Below are 17,917 nucleotides of genomic sequence, written 5' to 3'. Positions count from 1 at the left end.
AAACACATGCACATGTGATGCCAGCTACGCATTGCACAGTATTTTCTGCTGGCTGTAAAACATGGGAGACTTTACTTGCACATACACTACACACATGTAAACAACACGGAGTACACAAATGCACTCTCAGCTCTTGTTTCGAGGTCCTCGGTTTCCAAGTCTTCCTCCCTACGTTGGAGAGAGAAGTTTCCTCATGCTGCCTAAGAATTGTCAACATACCATAGAAGCACTAGAACATTCTGGTTAGCCCTCTCTTTCACCCCTCTCCCCTCGCCAAAACATCTCTCGTTCTCTTCGTACCCTTCAGCGTGTCTCTCCACAACAACTCTGGGCTCACTTTGTGGTCAAATATCCACCAGGAAATGACATTGTGCTTGGAGAAAAAGGGGGAATTCGGCCCCTCTCTCTCTCTCTCTCGCTCAATAGCAAATTGAATAAATAGTCATAAACCCTCCCTTGTGTCTCTTTGCTAATTTGTTTGTTGGCTGAGGGTTTTTCTGTTGGAAGCAGGACGAGGACCAGGCCCCTCCTTCCACTTTCCAAAGCATGCAGGCTCAGTTTAGCTGATGTGATATGCTCTGACAGCCTTTTTAAAAAAAAAAAAGAGTAAACACACACACCGCTTTGTGTCTGTGTGTGTGTGTACTGGTGTGTGCGCACCTGCACGTGTAAAAAGTTTATACTTATTTTCAGGCCAGTATTGAGTTATGAGGAAAAAGAAGAGCAGTGGTATTGTGATGTGTTTAGAGGGATGTCAAGGCGAGGATGGAAGCTGGATCACCACAACAGTTTACAATGAAATGGAATACGGGTAAAAAAAAAACAGGAGGGAGATATAATCTTTCTTTTAATACATAATGATATCCGTAGGACTCGCAATGTGCTATGGCCCTTGAATACATTGCATAGAATCAAAGAGGATTGAATTGTTGGCAGAATGTGTATTTGCACATGTGAACCCACATAAAAGGCCCAAGTTCAATAATACTCCAATATCAGTCATTGAATATCTCACTGAAGCAACCGCAGACGTTTATGAGGACTCTTTGTGCTGTAGTAGAAAGTAGCGGAAACAAAAGTTTGGCAACGGCCCGGGCATATTGGAACCGAATGGTTTGCAGTGTGCACCTAAGCCGGGTTCAGAGGTAGGATATATTAGTTTGTCATTCCTCCCCCATCTCTCCCAGTCAGAAATCATTTCCTCTAAGACTAAGGTGAAAAAAAAAAAAAAAAAAAAAAAAACAGCCATGTGCCTAGGCCAGGAAATGGAGAGCAAAACTGGGGTAACAGTGCATAGCAGAAAGCCAGAGGAAAAAAAAAACCCAAACAAACCCCTCATTCATGGATAAAGGCGGCGTAATGGAGAACGAGGGGGAAAAAAAACAACTGGCGGTTCAATATCGGATAATAACCTGCATGTCTGTGTGTGAGTATGCAGGCAGGAAGGCATGAATACCAGCCTCGTGTGCATTTAGCCACACAGACATGAACGACCATATACTCAGGAAAATGCGCACTTACAGGCGTTTCAGACATAACACACACACACACAGACACACACACAGATACACACCGCACAGTGCTTGCCCTGTGTTTCTGAGAGGTACAGAACGACAGTGATTTGAATGGAAAGCAGAGGACAGCAGAACTTCCCTCAGCCGTTCCTGACAGCAACAAACACTGCTTCCCTTGTTTCCTCCGGCCAAGTGCCTGCTCCAGTTGTTGTGGTTAGATAACACTTGGAGGGAGCCGCCGAGGGCACGACAGAGGGACAAACTAACTTTGTTCACCTGCAAAACAAACTGGCCAACACGTTTCCTGCAAACCGTTTAACCTTTGCCAGTTCTGTTTTGCCGCAGTCAAGTGAAAACATATTGAATAATGCACCTTTAAGATTGATGCTGAATGCCCACAGAACATATGAGTAAAAGGAAAAGATGGTGCTCTGCTCCAATTGCATCAGATTCAGTAATTGTTTAAAAAAAAAAATCAGTTTAGTTGGTTAAGTGTAAATACGGTCTCTGTGTACCATGACTAACTAGAACATCTTGTCAAGGCCTTCAGACTATACATAACCATATCTGCACCTCTGATCGCAGCCACCCAGTCAGCCACAGCCAGGGGTGTTGGCTGTCCATGTGTGTGTGTGTGTGTGTGTGTGTGTGTGTGTGTGTGTGTGTGTGTGAGAGAGAGAGAGCGAGAGAGAGAGAGAGAGAGAGAGAGAGAGAGAGAGACAGAGAGACAGAGAGAGACAGAGTGGACTTCATTCTTGGTGAGCGTGAGAATGAAGTGACGGTTGTATACATGTGCAGTGTACAAGTGAAACGGAGATGGCGTGAATAAATCTTTTGTGAATGTAGTGCATTCCTGTCTGTTAGTGAGGGTGGTGGTGGTGGTTGCGGTTGTGTGTGTGTGTGCGTGCGTGTGTGCATATACTTGTTTTTGCAAGCATGACTTGCATCCAGCAGCCTCCAGGTAGGGAACACGATGTAACATCTTATAACCCCTGATAATCGTTCAGTGCTGGGAGCCAAACAGGGTCTCCTGACTCACATTAGTAGCGCTCCACTGACCCCACACACACACACACACACACTGTGCTTTCAGCCCATGGTCAGACAATATGGCCCTTTATCAGTGGCAAAACACTGACAAAACTAGCACTGATCTGTCATCTACAGTCCCAAGTTTCCCTAAAAAGAGGATATTCTGTGTTTCACTCAAAATCACCCAGCCGCACGTTTTCTTCATCTCACTGTGAGTGGAATGCCATCGCTTAACATGAGCCGGCTGATGATACTATGTGCACCCAATCACTGCCCTCTCCTCAAGTGGCAGAAGCATATGTCTTCAGTTATTAGCCACATGCGCTTAAATCCCCATCACTTAAACTAATGTGACCCCAGGCAAAGGTTTGTGCTTGAGCATGTGCTAAAACTTGTGTCATGTTAGCTACCTGTAAGAGATGGCAAGGCATTACATAATCTTCCAGAATTCAATATCCTGTCCATTTCCTGCCTCTCTAGGTGAGACTTTATATCCCGGCTTCCGTAGATAAATATTCCCTGCAGAGAGATTGGCTCTTTGGAATGTTGGACCGTCTCCCTCGTTGTGCAGGCGGGAATATTGCGGTGACAGCTGGAGCGGAGAATATGGGAGAAATACTGACTTAAATGACAGCTAATGTATCCCAGTGTCGTGCTGCAACAAAGTGCTGTTCTAGTTGTTCCGCATAGCTCATGTGCTACTTTGTGCTCTACTGCGCTACACGGGGGTTACAGTGTGAAGAATCTGATATGTGCACCTGGAATATTTCACAGCATTCGTATGTTTGATTCAGGACAAATTACACATGTAAAGTGTTTCACTGGAGAGTGTGACAGGCTCATTTTTGCTTTATGATTTATTTGCGTAATGTTTTTGACGTTGCCAAAGTGTCATTAAAGTTTCACCCACTACAATTCAGGGTCTGCACCCTAGAATATTTAGTTGTCTACAGCACACACTTTAGGCAGCTGAGATGTTCTCCAGCCACAAGAACAACAAGGAATCCTGCAGCAGACAGTAAGGCCCCCACAGATTCCTGATCTTAACATGATTCAGTTCACCAAGTGTTTGCCTCTGAAATATTTAGAAGAATTAGGGCTGCAATTAAAGATTGTTTTTATTATTGATTAATCTGTTGATGAGTTTTTCAGTTACTTTGGTCAATAAAATGTCAAAAACCTGTGGAGAAAAAAAAAATCATGGCATCCCAGAGTCCGAGGTGGTGTCTTCACAAGTCTTGTGTTGTTAAACCAACAGTCCAAAACAAGAAAAACACGTCACTACATTACATGAACCAATTAATCAGTTATGAGAATTGTTGATTGTTATATAATATATATATTATTATATTTTCTTTCTTTCTTTCTTTCTTTCAATTAATCAGTTAATTGATTTTTCATTTCCACTCGATGCAGAGCATATGATCGGGTTGAAGCCCAGAGCCCAGGTCTTCGTTCTGATCTGCAAATTAGCAGCTGTGTGGTATTTAAGCACTGACTGCACCAAATTCAACTCTTTTCCGGCAGAGTTTTCTTTTTATTTCTTGCCAAATACAAATTCTTCTAACTGGGCTTTTTTTTTTTTTCTTTTTAAACACAGTCTTTTGCAGTTCTCTCCTTTGTTCATGAAGTGGTCTTTGAATATGGGCTGTTTCATTCCGTATTGTGCTGCTTGCCGGTGCTGTCATGGTTTTGGACGGTCCCCGCATCACAGCCAGGGTCCCCCTGGGCCTCTCTGAGCACATGGGAACAGAGTGTTTAAGAACTCCAATTGCCAGAGACCTTGAGGAAACATGTCACTTATAGCCGATGTATAGATCCTGGCCCCGTCTGACACCAAGAACAGTTGAACTGCACTCAAAGGAGGCACTGGGGCCAAGTTGGCTGGCAAAGCCAAAAAGAAACGTGAAAGTGAAAATGTGCTGTTGTCAGATTCTTTGTTGCGCAGAACATGCTAATATGGATGTGCACGTGTGCTGTAGGCACTTGCTTATCATTAAAAATGTAATTGAGAGTCAAACAAACAGTAGAAACCACCCGTGGCATTTCAAAGTGCGTAACGTTTGACTGTGTTTAATGGAGTATTTAGGCATTTTATCCCCTGTTGCTCCTGAAAACCGTGACTTGAAATGTGCTGTGTGTGTGTATAGAACTCTCACAGACTGTGAGCTCAATTATCATTGTTATTGAAGCTTTTCAGAAGGAGTGAAACCTTTGAGACAGCTTGTTACGTGACAGCAGGTTTACCGAAATATGTAATTTCACCTGCTCTTTAAACAGGTGCCCCCCCCCCCCCCAAAAAACGCAATAGCCTGCCACAAACACACGGGGAAATATTCTTGAACTCCAGCTTTAGTCCGGTATTTGGGCCGTCGCAGAAACAATATATCCCTCAACAGATGTTTGTAACAAGAGGAGCACCTTAAAGAGAAATAGAAGAATGATACACTGTTGGGGATTCCTGTCCTCCGTTTGCTGCAACCCGGACTGTAAATCATATTTAATGTCACCAGACGTGAGGAATGTACAGTGTAGTGTAAGTGTGTAATTGCTGTAATAGAATGATGGGCTTGACCTTAAACTGTCGCAGTGGAGCACGCGACTGGAATGTTTTCACCCAGAGGACCATAAGTAGCAGAGCTCCCACGTACAGACCCGCACTGACTCTCTCCGTTTACATCCAAAGTCTGCTGTTTGCACTTTTCATTTGTAACAGGCTCCACTCTATGGAACCTGACTTCTTATCAGGAGATTTTAATACCAGTCATCAACTGCGATTAACTCCCACAAAGGTTTGATCAACAAGCAGCACACGAGAACAAACTTACCATCACTTCATCTCTTGGAATTTCCATTTAGAGGGCAAACATTCAGGAAGTGTACGGACTGATATGAGTAGGACCCCAAAACAAACCTTGTGTTGTCATAATTTTTTCATGTGTTCCAAAACAAGACAATAATTACAGTACTTTACTTGGGCTCGTGAAACTGCCAGAGTAAATGTTGCATTGGACTCGACATGTTTTTGAGGGTGTGTCGGCGGCTGTAATTTGGCTGAAGGGCCAGAGAGAGGCAGTTAAGTTGTTAATCTCAGCGTCAGAATCTGTCTGGCATTGCGTCCTGAGTGTGTCAGCAGTATAGTGGAAAGCACTACGCTGAGTAGTACAGTGAGTTCCTTTGTTTTTGTTTTAGTTTAGCCGTTTAGCTTGAGCTCAGATTCTGGCGCAGAGCGCTGCAGATCAGAACACAATGGTCAGTACGAGGACTGTAATCCACACTGACCAGCCCAGTAATCCGTACCGAAGCTTCTTGAGTGTGTATGATTCTTAAATCAGTGGATTTTCTGTTACTGGTGCTCACCTTTATGTGTGAAGTTCATTGGGTGGATGGAAATAATAAGAGAATGGTCCCAGAATGAAGTTTGCCTCGTTTAATCAACAGAAAAGGTCATTTGCTCTTGGCAGTGTGGTGCCACCATGCCTCAATATTGAAGCAACATTTCAGAAATAAAAGGACCGGGTGCTGTAAAATAGTGGTTTTCCATGTCAGGAGGGAACACAGAGAGAGATGATGAGCTCTTGCTGCATCATAGATGCCCTTGTAGTAAATGAAGCTGTTAAGGTTCTTCAAGAGTGGAACTTAATAATAATAACTTTCATAGGATTCTTATTATCCTAAGTAGATGATCTGCCATTGAATGTTGTGTCGCCTTTATTATATCAGTGATCTCAGTTTCAGCTTTTTGTAGGTTTTAGTAGATGTATGTAGGAAGGGGAACTGAATGTCTCAAAGGTCTCTGGTGTCTGTGGATTTAATAAATGACATACCAAGAAGAAAAGATTTAAATTAAATCATTAAAGCAGTGTCTCCCTCTCTCTCTTACCTTAGAAAACTATGCAGTTTTGCATGAATGTGCCATACTGTAACTTTCCACCTCTGGCTGACATGCACACAGTAACAAGAACAACAAGAGCTCTCCACTCGTGCTCTGAGCTAAACAAGACCAGATGTGAATGAGGGACATGGTCTCTGTATTCCCCTGTGCCTTGGTTGCTCGTGGCATCACGCTTCCTCGGATTGGTCAGGACAAATTGATCTCAGACAGAGCTATTTGAAAACTATTGTGGTGTGCACTTTGTTGCTCAAGGCGGTTCTTCCTTCTCTCTCTTCCTCTCTCTCTGTGTAATAAAAGCTAAGACAAGTGAAACAGTCTGAGATGTTGTGACCCAGTTATTATGGACTGGACTGCCTGATCCATTTAGTCTTCATGTGTATGTTGAGGTATGGAGCTAAGGTAGTAGGCGGAAGACTGGAGCAAGGAAAGTGAGACAGTATGAAAACAGTATATCTGCAGAACTTCTTTTGAAGCAACACACAAAGTCAAAGAGCTGCAGAAACACATTGCAGCTGCAGTGTTCATTGCAATCCAACTCAGTGAATTATTAACTTAATAATCAACATACTTCTTTGATCAATGTGAAAGACATTAAGTGTCCATAGCAACCACCACACAACTGAAAATCCTGTCGGCAGAGTGGGTATAACACTGATGTCAGGGCAAAACCACACAAAATGACAGCGCGTGTGGTGCAAACTGGAAAACATTAAGCTCAAGTGAGTTTCGACATTGTCAAATGCTTCTGTGTTTGATTCAGTTTGTCTTTGTTGTCCATCCGCAGGAGCAAGAGGACCCCAACAAGCTGGCCACCAGCTGGCCCGACTACTACATTGACCGCATCAACTCCATGGCTGCTGTAAGTCAAACTCATTGACTGAATGTCTGTTCTCTTCTATTGAAACCCCCAAATTGCTGAATATCCCCTGTCAGTTTTATTGTGCTATTACAGTGTATATCACTTACTTCAGGCCTCTGGCTGCCACCCCTAAGAGGTCACCGTTCGCTCAGTCGTTCTTTCTCAGATTTCTCTCTTGGCTTTGCTTTTTATCATCTCCCTGCTGACTGCCTGTTCTATGTGCACGACCACATTCCTTTGCTGTGACCCCGCCATTCACACACACTGTGATGACAAACAGGCTATTTAGACACTCAGCAGTTCAGTCAGTGGGAATGACTGTCAAAGACACGGAGCGAAGCCAGGATGACAATATTCATTATTTCTAGCCTCTATGGCTGCCAATATCAACAACATGATACCATTACAAAGCTGTCTTCTACCATGATCTCAGTATCATTTTATACAATTACTGCTGTTGTGCAAATTGTATGATCTGATTGTACATTTGGCCAGTGACCTCTGATCCTGAGTCCTTATGTGGGCGACAAGATGGCTCCCAAATGTTTGGAAATCATAAAACATGACATTTTAAGTATGGCTCTTAAAGGATGACATGTACACAAGAAATTTAGAGACTAGCAAGTTATTTGTTGAGGCAGCCTTGCAATTCTAGCAAGAGTGTCTCATATCAGTAATAGACTTTTCTTTGTGTCAACAGAGACGCAAGCTATTTTTACAGCTGTTTTTTTTTTTTTGTTTGTTTACCGGGTCCACACAGGGGACAAGAATGAGCGACTTCTGAACCAATACCTGAGCTTAGTGTTGAAGTCTGGAGAGACAATTTTTCTGTCATTTTCTTAACAAGCAGAGAGCACACACACACACACACACACACACACACACACACACACACACACACACACACACACACACACACACACACACACACACAGACAGGGCTGTAACGGTGCCTCTGTGCTGTCAGAGTCTTTGCAAATCATTTGTATATAGACTGCTGTATAGTATATAGTTGTTTTTTCTTTTAATTGACATTTTCTTAAAACAAGTGTAAAATTGTGCCTTGTGTAAGTGGTCTAGAAAATGTCAGTATAAATAATTGAACTAATATCAGTGAAAAAAATTTGTTTGAAGAAAAAACTAATTGATTCAAATTGGAAGCAACTGAAATTATATTGTATAACTGGCAGAACTGGTTTTGCTTGCATAGAGAAGATTAAGAGTTTATGACTGTAATAGATTAAATAACTTGTTGAGAGAGATATTTTTTGCAGTCTCCATTCCCCCTTTTTTGCACAAGCGGTCTCTTGTTCAAGCCCCGCTGCATCAGACTCCCTTATTCACCGTAACTCCAACCCATTTCCTCCCCTTCCTGAGTCATTTTTTCACCCCCGCTAACAGTCTTCCATTTTCTCCACCGCAGTGCTTCAGACAGCATCTTGACAAGAGAGCATTTTTAAATTTGGAGGTGCTCTGCGTGTCCATGACTTCACATCTTGGCTCACAGGCCGAGCTCACCAGGGACAGCCCTTCCACAGTAGCTGAGTTACTGGATGAGCTCATTTTCGCTTTGCCGCGCAGAGAGATTACTATACAACCAGCATCTTGATATTCATTCATAAAACCATGTCAGAGCCCTGAGGTTGTTCGTTGGCCACAGAGTGATAACTCAAACGTCCTCGTGACTTTGACAAGAGTTTCTGTAGCCCTGCTGTGTCCAGGCTAGTGTGCTTCGCTTCAGAGCTCCCACCTGGATAAGGCTTTCTGTAGATGGACTGACTTATATATCAGTGATGCAAAGAAATGCACAGAACATCTTTTTGCAGCTTATTATTAAGAACTGCTTTCATTAGTGGTAGTTTTCAGTGGGCTAAGGGAATTCTTATCAGTGTCTTTATTTTGCACACATACAAAAGGCTATAGAGGAGAAACGATTGTGGTGATTTCACCCAAAATGGTATGACCACTTTATAATGAATGGCTAGTAAACATGTGTAAACAGGGCTGTTAATTCCACTTGTTTCCCGTCACATCATTCCACACAATTTCCCATTAGTCTTTAGCCCCGTAGGAACAACAGGATAATAGCCAGGTTTCAGCTGGTATTTTGTTAGCTTAATTAGGTTTTGTGCCCCTGTCTGGCTTTGCATGACTATTTTAGAGAAAATAATCTTGTTTACATTCATTTATTTTGAACAACTGCTTTTTTTTTTTTTTTTTTTACTTGATGCATCAGTGACGCACATGGTCTTAATTAACTGCACTCATCACTCAACGCAGTTAACGATGCGCTGACGAGCGGCTTGAAGGCATAGCTCTGGCTCTGGGGGGCACTTCCCATAATAAGGGAAGTGCCTTCTGCTGGTTTACCAACCGGTTATAATAGTATCCTTATGTGCATGTTGGCCACAGGTTAGAATGAGCTTACAAATAGCAGATGTAGGAAGGAGCCATTTGGCCAGGCTCATTGACATGGTGAACTGGCTCACAGCACGACCAAATCATTCACTCTCCCCAACAACTTGTTGTGTCCAACTTCCCATTGACTATGAACAAATTCGCTGAGAGAAACTGGAGCCAGAGCCTTTACTTCTTGGCACGGGGTCCCTGAACCATCTGGACTTGAGGCTAAGTCGACACGATGGATGTTTTGACTGCACTGTTTCTAGATTAAACACTCTCACACACTGGACAGACCTGAGCTGTTGTTAGGTAGTCAAACATGGGGTGGCTTAAGGTCGCCGTGTCGGTGCTGTTTGCCCAAAAACTCTCTGCTCTTACTGAGGAATATTTGCACCCAACTTTGACCTGTATGCCTTTTTAAGGGTTTAAGGCTTGGAAAACAAGAGTAACATTTAACCAAATGTATTTTTGAAGTAATGGGCAGCCTCTGTGACTAGCTTACTCCGCTGTTGAAACACTTATTGTTTGAACCTTAGCACTTGGCAGCGTGCTGCCATGGAAAAAGCCTGGAGAGGCTAACCAGAAGCCCTGTGGCCCTGACTAATGGGAGCACAGTAGCTCTTTGATGTCGCTGAGGGAAGCCTTTAAGTGATGTTGAAATGCACATTAACACTGGCGCTGGTTTAAGTGTTTTTTATGATTTACCCTATTTGCTGAAAGCTTGATTGGAGCTAATTGTCTGCATGACTTGCTTTGCCATGTTGTGTAGCTTAAAACAGTTCTTTAAAAGGAGAATGAAAGTGAGGGGGAATAATACACATGATCTGTTTGATTTGTGGTGCCTGAAACATTTGTCTACTAATGAGGCTCTGGTTATACTGTGTGTGTGCTGCTAGGACAAATTCAAACAAACATTTACTTGTAAAGAGGACGAAATATTAACTGCTGCTGTCTTATTGCTGCCAAGTTAAGATTAACATTCTCGTGTTGACCCTGTAGAAAAGAATGAATGAAAAGTGCAAAATACAGAATCGATGTCAGTAGGTAGTTGTGTCATTACAGAGCCAGAATTCAGGAATATCAAAAAGTTGCCTTTCCCTCTAAATTCCATCTTCCATATATCACAATGTTTACAGATGCAGACCCTGTTTGCCTTTGACGAGGAGGAAATGGAAATGAGGAACAAGGTGGTGGAAGATCTGAAGACAGCACTTCGGACTCAGCCAATGAGGTAAGTAAATCTCTACCTCTACACACACCCTGACCTTTTCCTCTGCGGCAGACAGTACAGAGCTCTGCATTGTGCGGTCCTTTTCAATCATGCGTTCCCACTATTTGACTTGTTGAGGTAATGCATGCGTACTGAACCCGGTTAATAATGTAACATGCTGCAGGAAAGATTTACTTTCTGAGGTCTGTCTCTTGTCACAGCAAAGGGGCCTACTTACTTCCAACTGAAATACCTCCAATTAAATATATTTTTAGATCTATACTCCAAGTTTCTCTTCCCCTGACATGGTCATCAGCAGCTGCTAGGCCTCACTCATCACCACAGAGAAACATTCAAGGACGTTGGACAGCCCCCTAATACTGTCCAATACTGTCTCCCCTTCAGCAGCTCCTTTGGATCTGTCCATCGGCCTGTGCCAGTTGTATGATGCAGTGGTCTGGACTGAAGTGGGGGTGTTGAGTTTTCTCAAGGGAAGATATGAAGTGACAGGCCTAATGTGCAGAGTGACAAAAGCTCAGGAGAGCCCGCAAGTGTCTGGGTCATGTCTGGGTTGTGTGTGTTTTTAGGACACGTGTGTATGTGCGATTGTGTTTGTATCTGCACGTGTATGGGTATCCAGACCACGGTAACTGGAAACAGGGCTGGTAAGAAGCCTGCTTCTAGGGTCTGGATAGAGAGTTGGAAGCCATTAGAGAGGTTGCTGCTTCTTACTGATGTGGCCTTACTGTATTCCTTCATCAGGGCTAAGAATGGCCAGATGTACGCATTATTCATACAGGTCCATATCAGTATCAAACGGCACAACAGTTAAATATATGTTTGTAAAAGCCCACAGCTATTGGCTATAACTATATTTAATATTTTGAACATGACATTTAAAGCTAAAACGAGGCAATAAAGCCTAATGTTGGACAGTTAACACTCATCTTTGTAGAATTATGTAAGTCCTTTGTGATGTAAAGTGATAAACAAAATACTCAGATTAAACATCTTAGATCTACCATGGAGATGAAAATGTTGGGATCAGTGACTTAAATTATCGAGTCCTGACTCACCTGACTACTTACCAGCTATGTGAGTTTGACAAGAATTCTCTTAAAATGATTATGTTCTCTAGGAAACTACAAATGTGTGGAGAATGGAGAGGGAATATGAGATGCTACAAAGACCCCAAACCTGCAGTCACATGACCTTAGACCACAGGGTGAATCAAGATCAGCTTTGAATAAGTTGTGACGGTAGCAGTCTCTCATGCATTCACTCCTTTGTATTATATTCGAGTGTACTTAATTGACCTCATCAAAGGTGGCTGTAATGACTCAATCACTCGCACCCATACAGTCCACAGACTGAGTTATTGCTCATTAGCACACAGATGTTTTTAAGGACTGTGGCAGTGGTGTGGGTGGCAGGTGCGTCCCACAGAATGTGAGTGTTCGGGGGAAGCCTGGGCACTGTGTTAATGTCCCGCCCAAGTCTCACCTCTGTGACAGATTGGCGGCTAAAGGCTAAAAGATGGCTTAAGCAGACTGAAGCATGTCCCCCTTTGTGTGTCACTTCTGTGCTTCTTTTGTGTGTGAGTGTATACTGTCTTTATGGCAGCATTTTGTGAGACATGGTGGTGTCTGTCCGTATTGAGCTGTGATTCATGCCTGCCTTTGGATGACTGCCTGAAACAGCCTCCCTCCCTCCTTCCTTCCCTCCCTCTGGCGTTTCAGAGAGGCAGCTGGGTCTGGTGGTTGAGAGGTGCCCTTGTGCCCTCAGCCCGCTCTGCAGGGCCACAAGACCCAAACACATATTGGGTCTGAGGGGTGCCAGGCAGAGCGCACAAAAGGAGCACATTGTCAACAAGCCACCCACTGCTTTCACTGTTCTCCTGCATGTTACTGTATATGGATTGGGATATAAACACAGACTACAGAGTTATTTAAAAGTGCGGATTCCCCTCAACACCCCAACCTCATTATAACCTCATTCTGCTCTCAGGTTGTTTTATTTTAAAGCTCTGCAGAGGCCTTAAGAAGCAAGTAGCATCCAGTAAATAAGTTTCCACAAGCAAATAAACAGAAATTAGAGAAAGCTCTGGAAAATTAAGATAATTTTATTTTATGGTCAAATAAAATTATGTATTATCACATTTACAGTTCGGCTACAACGGAACAAAAAAACATTTCATACATCTGCTACTGTCAACAAATCCACAAAGAGCTGTGCTTTGAGATGGGTTCCTGCTCTCTCCTGTCTTTATGCCAGCATATCAGTCCTGCAGTCTTTAAAATGTCAGAAGCATTGTGGGTAATGTAGGTATTTTGAACTAAAGTAGACAGGACAACAGCAAGGTTGGTACAACACAAATGAAATCCCAACACTTTATTTCAGGACACCTGGACTTCATCAAACATTACCTCTGTCACTGATTTATTCCTGCCCTGAGTGATTCTGTGCTCTGCCATTTACCAGAAACAGTTTTTAATAGTTATGATCGTTAAGCCAATTTAATGGCCCAGATGTCTTAATTCAAATATCCGTGTGATTGATTATAAACAGCCATAAAAAGGAGACATTTCGAAAATTGGCTTTTTCTTTCTCTTCAATTTACAGCTTATCTCGTTTTCTCTGCCGGCAGTTATGGCTTTGTTTATCTGCTGTCAAATGGAGCTTGAACCATCACGTCGGGAAACGTATGTTTACTCACGTAAAGCAGAGGCTTAACTCAAATGGGTGTGTGAGGGCCAGTATTCAAAGACAAGCTGCCACAGCCAGCTGTGTCGTCAAATCAAATCTGCACTCTGGTGTACATTTCAATTTAGCTTCCAAACACTGAAATATTTACACTCTCTCGTAGGAACTCAGTGGAATTTTAACTACACCGTTAAGTGTACTTACATAAGCACTGCTGACCTACTGAGTCATTTGCACATCTGCAGTGATATTAATGCCTGTGCTGATGAGTGCGTGCTGTGTGGGCATTCTTATATCTAAGACGTCGCAGCCCTCGATCACTGTCATTTCCAGGGTGAAATAACTTCAGAAGGACAGGAAATGAAGCTTTCCTGGAGGTCACTGAGGCCGTGCTGGCCCAGAATGCACTGCGGACCCAGGCTCATGTCAGCGGAGCATTGCAATGCTTCCCAGGACAGCTCTCATGGCCATTGTTTCTGCAAATCTCATCCAGCAAGAATATTGACTCGAGTCGACTGCAGCCGCCCCCCTCGCTCCTGTGTCAATAACCCTTTGGACGATTCGCTACCACCACATGCAAATATTATCCTTCAAAACATTTTGCCGCCGGATCTCTCAAAGGTTCCGCTTAACAGAGAGTGAACTTTATATCTGTTTTCGCATATTACCAGATACATTAGTGGGGGAGCAGAGTATCACACCTTTAAAGAGTGTTGGATGGAGCAATGTTTTTGCTGCTCTCAGAGCGCAGATTTCTCACCCTTTGCTACTTAGCAGTGACGGAGGAAATGGAGAGAAAAGAGGGCCAGGTGGGTAGACACAGGCAGGTTTAAAGAGACCGATCCTGCTGGTGAGGGAGGTTTGTGTTGGAATGGCAATAAACGGAGAGTTGGGAAAAAGGTGGAGTGAGGCACAGGGGTTATACTCTGTCCTCACTTTAATCCCCTTTTCATGTAATTACATACATCCTATGTGGTTCTGCTTAGAGTCACTAATACACATATAAAGCACAGAGTGACATGGAGGTAAAAAAAAAAAATGGAAGACTATAAGTTTGAAACTGAATCAAATCTGTGGGGGTGGAGTTAGAAAGACCTGAGCTTTTCAGACCTCTGTGGCCCGCTCCTCATCTCTGCTTGAGGCTAGCAGCTCAAGCCTGCATTAGCCCCTACTAGTGTAACACATCCAACTGAACTATCAGCAGTCGAGTTGCATTGTGGGTAATGGGGACGCCAGGTTTGAATTAGAAAAAGTGTTGTGAACAAAAAGACGATATCTCTACTGCTGCATCAGTTTTGATCCCTTTTTTTGTTTTTAACTGTCCATCAGGAGCCCGACAATGTTACGAGCACAATTCTAATTTGATTAATGTCTCTGTCTCGTCAACAAGTCACAGGAACCACTGTGGACTCATGGCTCGCTGAAGACTGCGTCATACAAACACACACACACACAAACTGCTCCTTGTGGATTCGATGATAAACCCAGTCCATAAAAACCATGTTGCCCTTTGTTCAGCCCTTATTTTACCACAGTAATACGCTGGGCCTCACAGCAAGTAAAATTTATTTGAGGGAGAGCCGTTGTGATATTGTACGACTTCTCTTCCAGATGTTGCAGACAACTCGGCCGACTAGTTTTACCCGGCACCTCTGAAGAACCTCCTGGGCCCTTGTCCATATTCTGGATTTTAATAGCAGAATAAGCGTTGTGTGAATGCATGTGTGTGTGTCTGTGCCTCGGGGGTTGGTGAGCGGGTATTTGAAGTGAATGTTAAGTGTGTGTGAACGTGGTGATTAAATGAAGGAGGGAAGAGACGCGGAGAGCACGTGATCGCTTTCAGTTTGCGCGTGTGTGTGCACATGAAGATTTGAAGTTTGTGTGGTTACGCTGTGCGGCAAGGGTTGAACTCTTGACCGACTGTCTGCCACACGGGGGTCATCCGCAGTTCAGAAAGGCAGAATGTTTTTCCTGTGTAGCTCAAACCTCAAACAACCCATTTGGTTGGACTGAATTTCTGACTGTAAATTTGAGCATCTGGATTAGTTTTCCACACTGTCCTTCCTGCTCATTTAGAACATCGTCCGCCTCTAGTTCAGGGGCTTTAAACTTTTTCGATCAATGGAAATTACACGCCCCTCGATGCTTTCTTTAACAATGGCTCACTCGCAACATTGGTAATCATTTAATAATTTAAAAATCTCATGCTTCTAATTAAAATTGGATCTGCAGCTAACCTAACACTACCTTTGACCACCCTTGGCTCTGACTCAACACACATTGCAGTCATTTTTTTCTCCATTGTCACTTTTGTTTAGTCTTGTCTCGTTCCAAGTTATATTCCTCACTTCTTTCTTTTGTCTGTCTGAGGAACTTAATGTGTGTGTGTGTGTGTGTGTGTGTGTGGTTGGCTCGGCCTCGGTATTGTTCAGCTCTGCCTGAGCTCATATCGTATGCAGCAGTTGTCGAGCACTCGCTGTCTTAAAACGCAACCCCAGCGGGTTTTCAAGAATGCAGCGGTTGTTCCAAAAAAAGAAGAAAAAAAAAAAGAAAAGAAAAAGAGGAGGCCTGCACGCCACCCGGCTGAGCGCGAATGTCAGCGGATAGGAGAAGACAAGAGGAAAGTCAGAGGAGATGGGATCCACCGATGGTGGGGGAGGAGGAGAGAGAACAGTTGACGAGGTTTTATTAACAGTACAGGAGGATTAGTCGCTGTTGAACGGCCTTTAAGGAGCCATGCATGTATGTTTGTGTGAACTTTTTTGGTGTGCATGCACCTGTCCGCCCTCTTCCCCTGTGTACGCACATACACATACATTGGGGTATGGTGCATAGGGTGCGTTCGTGCATGTGTGTGTATGTTTCTGGCAAGCCAGCGAAGAAGGCAACGAGTGAAGCCTTGAATCCCATCCACCCTTTTGAACCCAGGCTCCAAGAGCAACATCTCTCACCCTCTGCTTTCCATACATTAATCACACGGATGTTCAGCTTAATTTCTCTTCCAGTATGAGGCTGCTCTCTCTCTCTCTCTTTCTCTCTCTCTCTCTCTCTCTCTCTCTCTCTCTCTCTGAGGTGGCCCCGCAATTCGCGGACAGGCGTATAACTATCACTGGCTTCTCTCTGCCAGCCAAAGACTTGTCACTGTTATAAGATGAGTATCTTTAACAGTTGGATCGGTCCTGCCTCGCTCTACTTCCAATGTCTGTTTTACATCTGAATCAAGTCATATCGAATATATTGGATTTATTTTTCGCCACCTTGGTGTTGAGCGGAGGCTAAGATTGCAGCGTCTGTGCTAAAAACAAGGAGCACTTTGTCTGCTCTGTCAAAGGTTCTCTGTGATTTCAATGCATCGTCAAGGACGGCTGTCTGTATCCATGCACGCATGTAGTGTGATCTTCTTGATCTCATCCAGGCGCTTGCGGGGAATCAGTGGTTTATGTGTCTTTGAGAGTTTTACTGGTCATGCCAGGTGAAGTCTGTGTGTGTGAGTGCTGGAAATCTGGGATTGATCATGTGTGTAGGGGAGTATAGGATAATAATTGGATGATTTACATTTTTGCATCATGTTTTTTTCCATGCCTGCCTGAGCCAAGGCAGCAGTGAGAGGTGGAGGGAGGGGGTGTGGAACTTCTGACTTCAGAACAATGAATCTGTTACAATGAGTCGCAATAAATCTAAAGTCTCAGACTCCCTCCCTCTTTCCTCACCGCCCCCCTTTCACTGTCTAACTCCATCCTTCTTTTCTCTTCCTCTGGTGTTTGTCCTTGCCTCCTCTCTTGTCTCCTTCTTATTACAAGCCCTTACTTGTTTGATATAATGTGAGGCCTATCAGGAATCTCAGTGAGTGGGAAGGTCATTTACCACACAGCCCACAGTGTGCTCACTAGATGTGACATCCCTCAGTGTTTACATGTCCTGCCTGTCATTCACTATGTCTTCTTCTCTCACAGAGAGGTTAATGACTCGCTGTTTTCTAATTAGTTCAGCTAATGAGGGCTGTCAGCAGGAACCTGGACAAACTCTTGAGCGTGAAATTTTATAGTTTAATGTATTAAAGAGGGAGTTCTTCATCTAACTTAGTGCTGATGATGATTAGTCTATGAAAGGGGGAACTCACCAATTTTGCACTTTAGGGCCAGTTTCCTTGGGAGTGCCTAATCAGTCTGTGAAAACAGTGGCTGTGGCTGAACTTTGGCAGATCTGAAAAAAAAAAATAAATAAAATAAAATAGCCCCTTGTGATGTTGCAGGGATGTGATCAGCATTACAGCTGCTTCGGGCTGTGAATGATCACTTTAC

The 17,917-nt window shown here is 43.5% G+C and overlaps 1 protein-coding gene across 4 annotated transcripts in view; it reads left to right on the top strand.

Moving 5' to 3' along the window:
• Window positions 1-17,917, top strand: part of daam2 (dishevelled associated activator of morphogenesis 2) — an 84,614-nt gene that overhangs the window by 43,208 nt on the left and 23,489 nt on the right. For all 4 annotated transcript variants that reach the window (XM_041060171.1, XM_041060172.1, XM_041060173.1 and 1 more), the window contains 2 exons: window positions 7,226-7,300; window positions 10,840-10,934. In XM_041060171.1, coding sequence (XP_040916105.1) covers window positions 7,226-7,300; window positions 10,840-10,934 — 170 coding nt within the window. The remainder of the gene's footprint in view (window positions 1-7,225; window positions 7,301-10,839; window positions 10,935-17,917) is intronic.

Source organism: Toxotes jaculatrix, chromosome 17 (assembly GCF_017976425.1).
Source record: "Toxotes jaculatrix isolate fToxJac2 chromosome 17, fToxJac2.pri, whole genome shotgun sequence".
Lineage (NCBI taxonomy): Eukaryota > Metazoa > Chordata > Actinopteri > Toxotidae > Toxotes > Toxotes jaculatrix.
The sequence above is the reverse complement of the archived record's forward strand: the minus strand, read 5'-3'. Positions and strand labels throughout refer to the sequence as shown.